This window comes from Heptranchias perlo, chromosome 20, assembly GCF_035084215.1.
Source record: "Heptranchias perlo isolate sHepPer1 chromosome 20, sHepPer1.hap1, whole genome shotgun sequence".
In the NCBI taxonomy this organism is placed as follows: Eukaryota; Metazoa; Chordata; class Chondrichthyes; order Hexanchiformes; family Hexanchidae; genus Heptranchias; species Heptranchias perlo.
Window position 1 is genome coordinate 47,673,359 of NC_090344.1, and position 14,275 is coordinate 47,687,633.

The 14,275-nt window shown below is 46.2% G+C and overlaps 1 protein-coding gene across 7 annotated transcripts in view; it reads right to left on the reverse strand.

The window, feature by feature from the left end:
- Window positions 1–14,275, reverse strand: part of slc4a5a (solute carrier family 4 member 5a) — an 85,453-nt gene that overhangs the window by 69,265 nt on the left and 1,913 nt on the right. For 6 of the 7 annotated variants that reach the window (XM_068001259.1, XM_068001261.1, XM_068001258.1 and 3 more), the window contains exons 2-4: window positions 12,379–12,449; window positions 10,265–10,453; window positions 4,102–4,231 (exon numbers count right to left, since the gene is read on the reverse strand). In XM_068001259.1, the coding sequence (XP_067857360.1) occupies window positions 4,102–4,231; window positions 10,265–10,453; window positions 12,379–12,448 (389 nt within the window). In that variant the 5' untranslated portion in view covers window position 12,449. Of the gene's footprint in view, window positions 1–4,101; window positions 4,232–10,264; window positions 10,454–12,378; window positions 12,989–14,275 lie in introns of those variants that run through there. The other variant, XM_068001260.1, reaches the window with a different exon arrangement.

The following is a 14,275-nucleotide window of genomic DNA, read 5'->3' on the forward strand; positions in this document are numbered from 1 at the left end:
TTAAATTTACGCCCACCTGTTTATCGGCCCTCCTCTGACCATCTGTGTGATGCACCGGCAGCTTTGATAGTTTGCAGGTGACGCACATCACAGGTCTCAGCTGTCCCCGCGCCACAAACTGCTTTCTCTTAAAAAGTTTATTGAAAACAATAGAGTGTGGTTAATCCCCTCTCCCTCTTACTCCAGGTGGCTGCACCAGCTTCTGCCCAAGTCACGTTGGACTTCACCAATTGTGGGCAAAGGTTCCAGGCAAAACATGCAAGGTAAAAAGATTTTAAAAACGACATTGTAATTATAACATGATTTCTGGTTTCCTTGGTGCAAACTGATCTCTTTGTGATTTATAAATGTACATAAGCACCAGAGTAAAATATAATTAAATCAGGCACAAAGGGTCCTTTTCAGAAAAACAAAAATGTTAATCCTGAAGTCTAAATTATGTTTTAAGTCATGATGCAGATTTAAAGCTATTTATTGACTTCAAAGACTCGTGTCTGGAAAGTATATTTTGAATACGCAACTCATGGTGTTTTAACTGAATAACTTCCCGTTCTCATGACGTCTTAGTTTAGTAAGCAAACAAATCCTGAGGTACCGGATACATTGGGTTAGAAACTGAAGGAGATGCTGTAAAAACATTTTTAAAATCCTGTGCGGCCTAATTTTATCTAGGAAACCACTGGCTGCCTATTAATGTAGTGAGTGAGAAACAATAGACAGAGGGCTGAAGAAATTCCATTGGGATTATTCATTTGTCTACTGTTAAACCGCATGAAGCAGTGCCATGAAGACGGAGGGGCCAAACTCCTTTTGTGATTTGCAGAGTGACTGAACTTCCTCTTTTCTTTGTTCTGATGCCATCCAGGCACTCCCTTATCCAAATCCTGCTGGAATGAACTCGACAATGAACAGCCTCATCTTCCAGCCCAATATTTTCAAGATCCTCTTTCCTGGTTTAAAAAAAAATAGTCCAACTTGGAAAGCTCAAGATTACAAGATAGATACAGATGAGCAAGGCCATTTGGCTCTTCTTGGCTTATCCATGCAGCAAGACCCTACATTTCCCCAGTAAGGCATCCAACCAGTTTTGAAATGTTTGCAGGGTTCTGCCTTCAGTACTGTACCTGGAAATCCATTCCATGTGTTAATCGCTCCCTGTGAAGAAGAACTTCCTCACATCATAGAATCATAGAAAATAGGAGCAAGAGTCGGCCTTTCGGCCCTTCGGGTCTGCTCCGCCATTCCAAATGATCATGGCTGATCGTCTAACTCAGTACCCTGTTCCCGCTTTTTCCCCATATCCCTTGATCCCTTTAGCATTAAGAAATATATCTATCTCCTTCTTGAATATAATTAATGACTTGGCCTCCACTGCTTTCTGTGTTTTTTTTTTATTCGTTCATGGGATGTGGGCGTCGCTGGCGAGGCCAGCATTTATTGCCCATCCCTAATTGCCCTTGAGAAGGTGGTGGTGAGCCGCCTTCTTGAACCACTGCAGTCCGTGTGGTGAAGGTTCTCCTACAGTGCTGTTAGGAAGGGAGTTCCAGGATTTTGACCCAGCAACGATGAAGGAACGGCCGATATATTTCCAAGTCGGGATGGTGTGTGACTTGGAGGGGAACGTGCCGGTGGTGTTGTTCCCATGTGCCTGCTGCTCTTGTCCTTCTAGATGGTAGAGGTCGCGGGTTTGGGAGGTGCTGTCGAAGAAGCCTTGGCGAGTTGCTGCAGTGCATCCTGTGGATGGTACACACTGCAGCCACAGTATGCCGGTGGTGAAGGGAGTGAATGTTGAGGGTGGTGGATGGGGTGCCAATCAAGCGGGCTGCTTTGTCCTGGATGGTGTTGAGTTTCTTGAGTGTTGTTGGAGCTGCACTCATCCAGGCAAGTGGAGAGTATTCCATCACACTCCTGACTTGTGCCTTGTAGATGGTGGAAAGGTTTTGGGGAGTCAGGAGGTGAGTCACTCGCCGCAGAATACCCAGCCTCTGACCTGCTCTTGTAGCCACAATACTTATATGGCTGGTCCAGTTAAGTTTCTGGTCAATGGTGACCCCCCAGGATGTTGATGGTGGGGGATTCGGCGATGGTAATGCCGTTGAATGTCAAGGGGAGGTGGTTAGACTCTCTTGTTGGAGAATTCCACAGGTTCACCACCCTCTGAGTGAAGAAATTTCTCCTCATCTCGGATCGAAATGGCATACCCCATATCCTGAGACTGTGACCCCTGGTGATGGATTCCCCATCCATCAGGAACATCCTCCCTGCATCTAGTTTGTCCTAAATTTCCCGTTTACAAGTTCGAACCCATGTCCCCATGTCCATGTATCTTGATTTATGGATCTACCTTTCTTTGGAAGAAAAAATAAAGAACTTGCATTTTTTTTAGCACCTTATCACATCTTCAAGATGTCTCAAAGCACTTCGCAGCCAACTGAATACACTTGGAGTGTTGTAATGTGGGCAAATGCAGCAGCCAATTTGTGCACAACATGATCCCATAAACATCAATGAGATGCATGACTAGTTAATTTGTTTTTGGTGGTGCTGGTTGAGGGCCAAGACACAGGAGAACTTCCTATTCTTCGAATTATTTTACATCCACCTCAATTGGCAGATGGTGCCTCAGTTTAATGTCTCATCCAAACAACGGCTGAAAAGGCTAAAAAAAATCCACGATTCTTTCCTCATAACTCAGTCCTCTGATACTTGGGATCAGTCTCATGACACTTTGCTGAACTGCCACCAAGGATTGAACAGCTCCCTTCTGTCTCAGTGACCAGAACTGGACACAGGATTCAAGATGTGGTCTGACCAGAGAACTGTCCAGTTTGAACATGACTTCCTCTGACTTACACTCTACTGTTTTGGCTCTATAATTCAGCAGTCTATTTGCTTTGACGATTGCTGTTTCCCAATGATTGGGCATTGAGTCCACTAAAACCCGGAGATGCTTATCAATTTCATCTTTCGCTGTATTATCCCCGCCCATGGAGTACTTGGGTTGGCCATTTTCCTTCCGACGTCCAGTACTTTAAACTTGTCTTTCTTTTATCTGCCGTTTTTTTTTCTCGCCCACATTCTCAGTTTGTCTGATTCATTTTATGGCTCCCAAGCTGCCTCTTAAGATTTGACTGCCCCTTGTTTCATACTGTCTGTGAATTTGACCAGTTTGCATTGACCGTCTGACTCTGTCATTAATGTAAATTAGAAACAATAGGGGTCCAATGCTGAGTATTGTGGCATTGCACTCACTACCCCACCCCAACCCACCCCACCCCACCCCAGCCCACCCCACCCCACCCCAGCTCACCCCACCATAACTCATTTCACAAGTACCCACTGCTTTCTACTCTACCCCAAATTTCTCATCTATGAGGAGAAATTTCTTCACTCAGAGGGTGGTGAACCTGTGGAATTCTCTACCACAGAAGGCAGTGGAGGCCAAGTCATTAGATGTATTCAAGAAGGAGATAGATATATTTCTTAATGCTAAAGGGATCAAGGGATATGGGGAAAAAGCGGGAACAGGGTACTGAGTTAGACGATCAGCCATGATCATTTGGAATGGCGGAGCAGGCCCGAAGGGCCGAATGGCCTACTCTTGCTCCTATTTTCTATGTTTCTATTCAGGTCTTTCCTTGGATTCTCACTGCTTCAAGCTTAAATAGTAGTCTTGCATGCAGAACTTTGTCAAATACTTTTTTGAAGGTACAGCGTGTCGCAGGGCTTTCCATGGTCTACTTACGATGTCATTCCCTCAAAAAAGCCAAGGGGGTTAGTCAGGAAAGATCTTCCTCATCGAAATCCATGTTGGCTGCTGCTTCCTAGGTTATTACTGCACATGTCATCCTTCAATTTACCCCTGATAATTGGTTCAATTTCTTTGCTTTTATTGATGTCAGACTAATTGGTCTGTTGTTGCCTGTGTCTGTTTTGTCACCTTTTTTGAAAATGAGAACCACATTAGCCTGTTTCTAATCTTTTGGGACCTTCCCAGTGGACACTGATTCCCTCATAATCACTGTCGGTGGCTCATCAAGATTCTGAACAACGGCACAGAAAAGGTTAATGAAACAGGAGTAATTCTCATTAATCACTCACCTGGCAGATTCCATCCATTCCAGTTCATCTCCATCATGCTGCAGGGTGTCCATCTCTGTGAAAAGTGTTGGAGTCGGGCCATTGTCCTCTTCTCCAAGAATGTACCTCAGACGCTCAGCAGCAGGAGACACTGTGAACAACAGAGGTACAACAAACCAGACAATGCTACAGTAACATCCTGTCTGAATGAGGTTATCAGGTATTGCAGGGGGACCAGTCTGGAAACATTACCTTAACACACCAATTAGTCCCACTCCCCCCTTCTTTTCCCCATTGCCCTGCAAATGTTTCCTTTTCATGTATTTATCCAATTTCCTTTTGAAAGTTACTATTGAATCTGCTTCCACCGCCCTTTCAGGCAGCGCATTCCAGATCAGAACAACTCACAGCATAAAAAAAATTCTCCTCATCTCACCTCTGGTTCTTTTGCCAATGACCTTAAATTGATAGAGTTGGTTTCTCGCCCGACTTTATGCGGTTGTTTGTCACTCACCTTGAGTGTGATTGAGGCCCAACTCTAGACTTTACTGGGGCTCAAACCCACATCTCCCACCAAGATTGTTAGTGACCCAACCTCACTCACCTTTTCAGCCACTCTGCCTTTCACCAATCAAATAAAAGCTTTGGCTTTATCCCTGAAATGAAATGCTGACATTTACAATGCTGTCATTTCCTCATTCCCAACATTTCCCTCTCACATCCAAGACTGTCGATTCTTCTGAACCGCAAGTGAAACTTTCTGACTAAAAAGCAATTGTCACTTTACTTCTGGAACAGGAATTCCAGTTCCTATGGTTACTACCCAATCCTGCAGCTCTGTGTCTGCTGGTAAAATGCTCTTAAAGTGGTGAAGCCAAATTCCTGGGACGGACTGCTCTAATTGCTTGACACCCTTGCAAATTAATTATTATTTTCCGTGATTTTCATTCCTTTCCATTGTTACTTTTCAGTGAATCTCTGTCGGTAGGTGCCACACCTGATCAGAGTCAGACCGAAACCATCAACACATTGTACCCGCCTCCAGCAACAGACTGGGGACCCAGTCTTTAAACTGTTTGATCATGTAACAGTGCCTCGTTGAAGTAGAGTCCGGGCCTGCTTTACCTCACTGATGAGCTGACTGCATTCTTTTCACAATTCATTTTCTCCCCTTGACTTTCTCTCCTCCCACTCACTGATTCGTTCTGAGGTTCACTTCCGAGGACACCGGCAGTCTTCTGGTTCTTTGTCCAAGTGCTGTTCTTGATGTGACAGTGAGTGCCAGCAATCTTCAGCCATTGGAAGACGTCACAGCTCAGCTTAAACTTGATCTTCACACAGGGGTTCTCGGGTGGGCAGTAGCAGTCTGCATATATTGATTGACCTGCACCATGACAGTTGGCGGGGGGGCGGGGGTCAGTGGTCTCGTATTTGCTCACCTCCTTATACCTGTTGACCGAAATAGCAAGGGCGGGGGACCAATGGTGACTAATTACTGCATTACTTCGAATTGGTATTGATTCCTCACCTGGTGAGTTGAGCTGAGACAAGCTACCTTCAGATTTAGGGGCAACATTAGCAGCTGAGTCACACCAGCCTGCTCTCGTGCTCCTTCTTGCAGCTGACTCGAAGGTTTCAGTGGTTAAGGAGTAGTTTGGCTTCTTGCCATCTGAGCTGGGAAAGAGTGTGTGGCAAAAAGGGAACCACCAAATTATCCCACTGCAACAAATTGTGGCATTTTCTTTTAAAGGAGCCCGAGCATCAAAATCTAAACGGCTTAAAAATTGATATTTGTCCCCTTAAAATCTAAGTTGTCTCCCAATCCATGTTCAGAAAACGCCATCGGTATTGACAGACTGGCATACATCCTCTCTTTAAGTTGAAAAGTATAAACCATTCTCTGTACATTTCTAAAGCCAGATGCTGTGACGTAGAGTTTGAGATAACAGAAACAAAGACCATTTCACTCAATACTTATACAATGATCCCGTTATATTCCTTACTTTGATGAAGAAATGTTACTGCAACCTACAAAGTGTTAACGGCACAACAAAATCACAAAGAATGAATTCCGCCAGTTCTGCTATGGCGACAAGACAAACACACCAATACTGGCCTGAACGGCAAATGACGAATCAACAATAAAAGCTCTGGCTTCAGCCCTACCTGGTTCACTCTGACTCATCTTGTCACACACATTAACAGCGGGCCTGTCTGTGTTCGGAGTAACTTGCTGCAGCCTTACAGAGTGTGTCAAAGCCTGTTAAACACAGCGGCTTACCCTGGAGATTAAATGGAATAGCACGCCCTTTACTGAGTTGAGTCCTATTGATGATTATGCCAAACCCCAGTAGGGCTTACCCATTTCAATTCTGAGCAAGCTTTGACCGAAACTATTCCCGAATCTTTTCTAAAAGGCTCTCCTGTGCATCAACAAAAATGCTTCCCCCATCCCCCCTGCCCCCACCCCCCCCAAAAAAAAATGACATTAAAATGGCTCCCCTTACCTTTTTCAAGATTTTCCTGATACTTGGCAAGAAGCTGAAAATGAAGTTTAGCAAATGATGACTGTTTCATCCTTTCTGACCCAGGCAGACCAATGCTGTCCTTTCAGCATAAACAAAGAGACACATCGGCCTTGCATCTTTCTTGAAGGAAACCAGTGAATACCTGGGTGTTTGGGTTACGGCCTCTTTCGGAAGGAGAACTTTCCAGACGCTTTTGATTCCCTCAAGAGGGATGTGACTTGCTATAACCCCGTCCTCCTTTCAATGTAAAGCTGGATCAATGTTTTTGAAGGCGAATGTGGCTTTATATCTATTTCAATCATTCCACAGTCTCTCCAGGAAATCAGAGATCTCCAGATTTCTGTGGAACAGCGGCACTCCAGGACACTTCTGAAATGCTTTTCATTCGGCTGGGGAGGGACAGGGAGAGAGAAGGAGTAACCCTTCCCCTCTCACCGTGTATTTACAGGGGAGCTGAAACCAAAGTGAGCTCACATTTCAGGAGATCATTGCTGGGTGGGAATAGAATATTCCTGACCCTGACTCTCCCTCTTTCCCAGCCCCAAGCACCCGAATCGGTACAGACCCCATCTGCTGCTTTGAGCTGCTCTCAGATTCGAGTGATATGTGACGCTATTTCCGAGTCCCTTTGGGTTAGGCTGCTCCTCCACTACTGTAGTTGTATCTGAGACTCTCCCCAATGGGAGAAGAGGAGAAACACCTCCGACAGATTCTTCAGGCAGCTTCTGTCGGATCCAAACAATACCAGCAAAATGAATTTCACTTGCAGGCGGGGATTCTTTTTCGATACCATCCATTGACTAAACTGTTTCATGCTGTTCTGTTACTTACGAGCACCAGTCCCACTGAACGAGCATGGAGAATTAACGATGCTCGAGACCTCGAGGGGGAGGGAGCAGGGTGGACATTTGTGTGACCATCTACACATTTCCCTTGAGCAATGGTCTTCAAGGGGGATTGAGTGAAGGCCCTGCACTGAACTTATTTCACAGCAACTCCTCCTCCAAAAGCACACGAGATGATTTGAGACGTTAAGTCCTCAGGCTGAGTGACTCTGGATTCTGATTCTTAGCAGCGGGGAGGTGGATGGAACCTTCGCGTTGGAACTGAAGTGATAATGTCTCATGTGACTCGGCAGATCATAAAGACTGAGATTTTTGTTGGGTGAGAGTATCAAGGGGCATGGAGAAAAGATGGGTCAGTGGAGTTGAGGTACAGATCAGCCATGATCTAATTGAATGGAGGAACAGTCTCGAGGGGCTGAATGGCCTCCTCCTGCTCCTTTGTGTGTTGCTGGTAGACATTTCACCACCATCCCGATTAAAATTGCACACGGGCTGCAGTGAGTTCCTATTTTTTTATGTATTGGCAGTTTTGGGTCCTTGCAGAGTTTAGTGTAAAATATTCTCTGGCCAGGCCCAGAGAGAGGCAACAGTTAACAGATTAGCATTTGCATTGCTGAGAGTTATTTGTACCTTGAATCCTGACTGAAAACAATGTGCCTTTAGTTCCTCGCGACAGTCTATGCTTTCAGAATCTGGCACCGAGTACACAGCAATCCCAATGTCCTTTGTACACAAACATCGGAAGCTGACCTGGAAACTGGTTTTGACCCTTGGGTGACCCCCGGGAAGCTGCCGAGCCACAAGTGGCGTGCGGCTCTTGCTGACATCAGGCGAAGTGTCAGAGCTATTGCTCAGCAACGGAGTGCTTGAGACAACACTGGGGACGGGTGCAAAAAGTCTAACTGGAGTAACTAATGGATCGGGGATTGGCTGCGGTGGGATTTCTTTCATAGCATTTCAGGGCCTGGCTTCACTCTGTACTTAGCCTTCGAATCAGGGCCTTTCCTTGTCAGTAAGGACTGCCTTATAATTGATATAAAATTAACACTGTCCTCTCCTGAAGGGATTCATCCTGTGGTACAGTTCCAATTTTCAAATATGAGCAGAGGCAAGGAATGCCAAGGGGCTATTTGACCATGGGGGGAGTGAATGACATCACAGCCCAGCTGGATTCAGATGTTCGCTGGTGTACTTTCCCGCACATTCAGCGGATCGGGTCCAGGAGCAAGACCAGGGCTGATTTTCCCTCTCCTTATCTCAGGGTTGCTGTTGCTGAAGCCCATTGTGTCCCTCCATGCGGTCGCCCTCGATAAGCTCAGACAACTAACGGGGGTCCTTCTTGTTTAAACTCAGATGATCACAAGGTGATGGAAACTATTTGGTCAATCTTAGTTCACCTATCCAGAGTCATGATAAAACCTGCCTTCTCCCATCACCTCACCTCGCTTCAGTCAATCTATCGTTTCTTCCAGATACCTGCCTTTCAGTACAAAGTCGTCGATGCGACCTTGTTCCAGTAGATTGGGATACCTTGAGCTAGTGCTCCTCATTCACCTGATCTTTGCTGTTTGACATGTTCCGTGAGTCATGGATCAATATTGTTCAGCAGCCGAGTTCGTCAGTCAGAGTTCTGAATCAATAAGTCGGCCCGTACTAACTCAACGCACGCGACAGTTTAACGATTCATTGTCGTCGCGAGCATTTGTCATTCGGTAAATTTCTCCACAATGCTGCAAATCGACAGCAAAGGCCAATTACATATCTTTATCATTAACAAAGAGCTGTTTCTGGGAGTGTGAAAGTCTACAATTGAATGGAGCTGGAGCTACTTTAACCCAGGTCAAACTTCGGTCTACTTCAAGTTATTGAAAAAATGCTAACGTGGACATTCCAGCAATCAAAACCGTTTAGTCTTGATTGGGTCTAAAACCAAAAGTCTGCTTGCAGTGGCACTACACCAGATGCAGGGTGGGATAGCCTCACTGCTTCAAGTCCAGATGGCAGTGTTGGAAATGTCTGTGAAAGCTCAGATCTGTTTACAGAATTCGGGCAGCCCTGCGGCACAATGGACAAGAGCTCCAGTGCAGTGTGTCGCATAATCGTAGCTCTCGGTCGTACCACAGTCTACCCGTCCATTGAGACACTCCCAAGTGGAAGTCAGCGGTTCTTCGCAAGGACAACTCGGAGGGGCAGCCGCACTGAGCCTGCTCTTTCACACCTCTCAGTCAGGTGGGGGGAAGAGCGTGAGAGTGTGGGGGGACCAAAGATGGAGAAAGAAACCCATCATTCTCAGTGCTTATTCTCCGAATCAGTGGCCTGTGGGGGGGAGGAGTGGCGGGGTGGGGGGTGATGGTCTCCGAGAGCCGTTAATAAGGACTCTTCAAATCCCAATCCCAGGGGTGAAGGGGTAGAGATCTTTGACAATTCCATCACCCACATCACCATGTTGCTGACCATAGAATGGAACCATTGGACCTGGCCTGACCTGCTGGGGTGGTTTTAGGGTTGCCAACCCTCCAGGATTGTCCTGGAGTCTCCAGGAATGAAAGATCATTCTCCAGGCCACTGCTGCGAGTAAACACCGGGCGAAACATCACTGGGACATTAAAAAAATTAGAATTTTTTTTTTGTTTTCTTTTAAACGCTTTATTCGTTATAAAAATATTGGGGATGGGAATAAAAGGCTGTTTGACCAGGCGGGGAGGTGGGAGACAAGCGATCGCATGATGAAACCTCCAGGAAAACCTCTGACCAGAGTTGGCCTCCCGAGATAAGCTGTGATTTCTCTATTATAAAGTGTAAATGACCTACTGGTTATGCTGGCACTGCCTGCAGCAGTGGATACACTGCTACCTCCTTCATCGGTATCAGACTGCTCTTGTCTCTTGGGGCACCATGCCCCATCGTTGGATTTCTCACGGCTTGACGGGAATTTCCTTCGCCTCCTCTTTCTCCTGCAGCCTTGGGACGCAGGGATCCCAATATAGATCGCATTTTGATCTGGACAAAAGAAAGATAGCTTTATGGCGATCGAACATATTTAGTAACATTGTCTAGTTTCTGTGGCAAGACTGAAGGTCAGAGGCAGATAGCTGCATCTGTCTATATTTTGCACCAGACTGGTTCCTGAGCTGTGCCTGTTTGCCTTGGCAGGGTTCAGTCCAGTGTATACATTTTACTTCGGAACATCGGAACAGGAGGAGGCCATTCAGCCCCTCAAGCCTGTTCCTTCTTTCAGTTAGATCATGGCTGATCTGTATCTTTACTCCGTTTACCCGCCTTGGTTCTGTAATCCTTAATCCCCTGGCCAAACAAAAATCTATCAATCTCAGTTTTGACATTTTCAATTGACCCCCAGCCTCAACAGCTTTTTGGGGGAAGAGAGTTCCAGATTTCCACTCCCCTTTGTGTGAAGAAGTGCCTCCTGACATCACCGCTAAATGGCCCAGCTCTAATTTTACACTTATGGACTTGTTCTGGACTCCCCCATCAGAGGAAATAGTTTCTCTCTATCTACCCTATCAAATCCTTTAATCATCTTCAACACCTCAATTAGATCAATCCCTTAATCTTCTAATCTTGAAGGAATACAAGCCAAGTCTATGCAACCTGTCCTCGTAATTTAACCCTTCTAGCCCGGTATCATTATGGGGAACCTTTAGAACTGTAGGGGTTTGGAAACGGGTCTCATCAGCAGAAGCTCATGCTGCGTCATCCGACTGTTTGAAAAACGAGCTGGATGAAGACCTGATTGTGAAAAGGATTGAAGGTGATGAGAATCAGCTGTAAAATTAAATACTGACACGGCGGTGGTGTTTGCCGTTGACCTCCGCCGCTGACCCCTGCCACAGTATGGAGGTCGGAGTCACCTCTTCCACATACAGGTGTTGGGTATCTGCACTACTGGATCCAGCTGTCAGGTGTCCACCTGCCCCACGGGCCATTGCCAATTCTGGCTTTAGGTCAGGAGCCAGTGTCTCCAGGTCCCGGCCTACTTTGCAGTCCTCCTGCTGCACACCCACCTGACCGTTGGCGGGAGTGTGACGGAGGCTTGAGGCTATAGGGCCCTATCTGACCACACGCAAGCCTGATCCTGTCTGCACGCAGGCACTTTCCAACAGTAGTCATTGGATCTCAGTTAGAACCAGGAACCTTATCCAATTTTCTTCCTCTGTCTGAATATGCTGAGGCCAATTCTATTTCGCCACTAAGGTCAAACAACTCAGCACAGACCTGAGGAACCTTCCTGGTGCGTTTGGCTCAGTACCACTCCAGGCAGTGTGAATGTGTAACAAGCCATGAGAGGAGTCCTGATAGTTCTCTTAAATTCAAAACACTTGTCTCACTAAAATATCACATACAATGTAAATGCAATGACATTTCCATAAATCATTTAATTGTGACTCGTGTGGAAGGAAAGAGCTGTACCAGTCTGTTTAACTGGGGAGCTGATGCTCACTTAAATGGAAAGGTTGAGTTTCTTTACGACCAAGCTTCAGTGGGAGTTCAACACAGCACAGTTCCAGGTGACATGGGGGTCTCAATGTTACTCGGAACTTGCCAGAAGGAGGAACGCAAACCAGATTTCTGTGCAGCGCGTTAACTCTCCAATTATGTTATCTCGTTGTGTTTTGAATAACTTCAATGTTCTTGGGTCTATTATCTTGCTTAGCCCATTATACCAAATATTTTGTCTCACCGCCATCTCCATCTCATGCTTACTTCCATCAGGGTCACTGGATAACGACCACTGGGGGATTTTTCTCCTCCCACTGACCCAGAGACACTGAGGCCAATTGTCTGGCTGAGATCAGCTAACTCAACACAGACTGGAGAACAAGCCTGGTACCTTCCATGGCTCACCTAGTCGTGGGAGATACGTTGGGTGGAGCTTACGTTCCTTGTATTTAACTGTCTTTACTTACCCTCCTCCTCATCATCATATCTCCTTCTTGAGTTTCCCTTTCCCCTTTCAATGATTGCTTCATGGTCCATCCTAAATGAGAACAAAGCTGTTGAAGATGAAACCGAAGAAGATACGTTTTCAGGGCAGATACAATCAGAACGGATGAAGGACGGAGACTCTCTTTCTAATACATACGACGTGCTGAGATGTCTTGGTAACACACCTGTGACAGCAGAGCTGCATCATGGAAATTATCTGTTATATGATTTTAAATGACTTTGGTTGGACAGATTAATGTGACTTTAAAATTGCCTTCAGTTGGCTGTGGCTCTGAAATAGAGTTCAGTTGTCTTGGTGTCAGAGGAGAGAAACCATGCACAAAACAGTCCAGAGATAGCCTGTAGTCTCATGACATAGCTGTCAGGCTTTTTTTGGTTTCAGTAGCTAAGCAGCAAAATAATCATGCTGGTTACTCGTGTTTCTGATATGTACAAAATTACAGCCATTTCAGACATTAACAATAGGTTTCGTTGTGGCTGGTTGTCCAGAGCAAATGACTCAATGGACAACCAAAAATCTGCTGTTCACACCTTATTGACCTGTCTATAGCCTTTGACATGGTTGACTACACTGTCCTCCTCCAATGCGTCTCCTCTGTTGTCCAGCTGGGCGGAACTATCCAGTCGTAGCCACAGAATCAACACACAGTTGCCTCTGGAGTCCCTCAAGGATCTATCCTTGGCCCCCTCCTATTTCTCATCTACATGCTGCCCCTCGGTGACATCATCCAAAAACACAGCGTCAGATTCCACATGTACGCTGACGACACCCACCTCTACCTCACCACCAGCTCTCTCGACCCCTCCATTGTCTTTCGTTTGTCACACTGCTTGTCCAACATCCAGAACTGGAGAAGCAAAAATTTCCTCCAACTAAATATTGGGAAAACTGAAGCCATTGTCTTTGGTCCCCGCCACAAACTCTGTTCCCTAGCCACCGACTCCATCCCTCTCCCTGGCCACCGTCTGGACTGAACCAGACCTTTCGTGACCTTAGCATGCTGATTGACCCTGAGGTGTGCTTCCAACCACATGTCCGCTCCATCACCAAGACCGCCTACCTGCACCTCCGTGACATCACCCATCTCCGCCCCTGCCTCAGCTCATCTGCTGCTGAAACCCTCAACCACGCCTTTGTTACCTCTAGACTTGACTATTCCAATGCTGTCCTGGACGGCCTCCCATCTTCCACTCTCCATAAACTTGAGATCATCCAAAACTCTGCTGCCCGTATCCTAACTCGCACCAAGTCCCGTTCACCCATCACCCCCTGTGCTCGCTGACCTACATTGGCTCCCAGTCCGGGAACGCCTTGATTTTAAAATTCTCATCCTTGTTTTCAAATCCCTCCATGGCCTCACCTCTCCCTATCTTTGTAACCTCCTCCAGCCCTCGAAATCCTCCGAGATCTCTGCACTCCTCCAACTCTTGCCTCTTGCGCATCCCTGGTTTTCTTTGCTCCACCATTGGCGGCCGTGCCTTCAGCTGCCTCGGCCCTAAGCTCTGGAATTCCCTCCCTAACCCTCTCTGCCTCTCTCTCCTCTTTTAAGACGCTCCTTAAAACCTACCTCTTTGACTAAGCTTTTGGTCACCTGTTCTAATATCTCCTTATGTGGCTCGGTGTCAAATTTTGTTTCTAACGCTCCTGTGAAGCACCTTGGGACCTTTGACTATGTTAAAGGTGCTATATAAATGCAAGTTATTGTTGTTATCTCCTGGTATGGTAGAAATGATGAATGCCCTAATTGTCTTATCTTGGATGTTGAAACGTGTCTTTGGAATCGCGGAAGGTTCTACATTCCACAAGACACAGTGAAGCAAGGCTCTGTTTCATCAGAGACGACATTCAAAAATTAC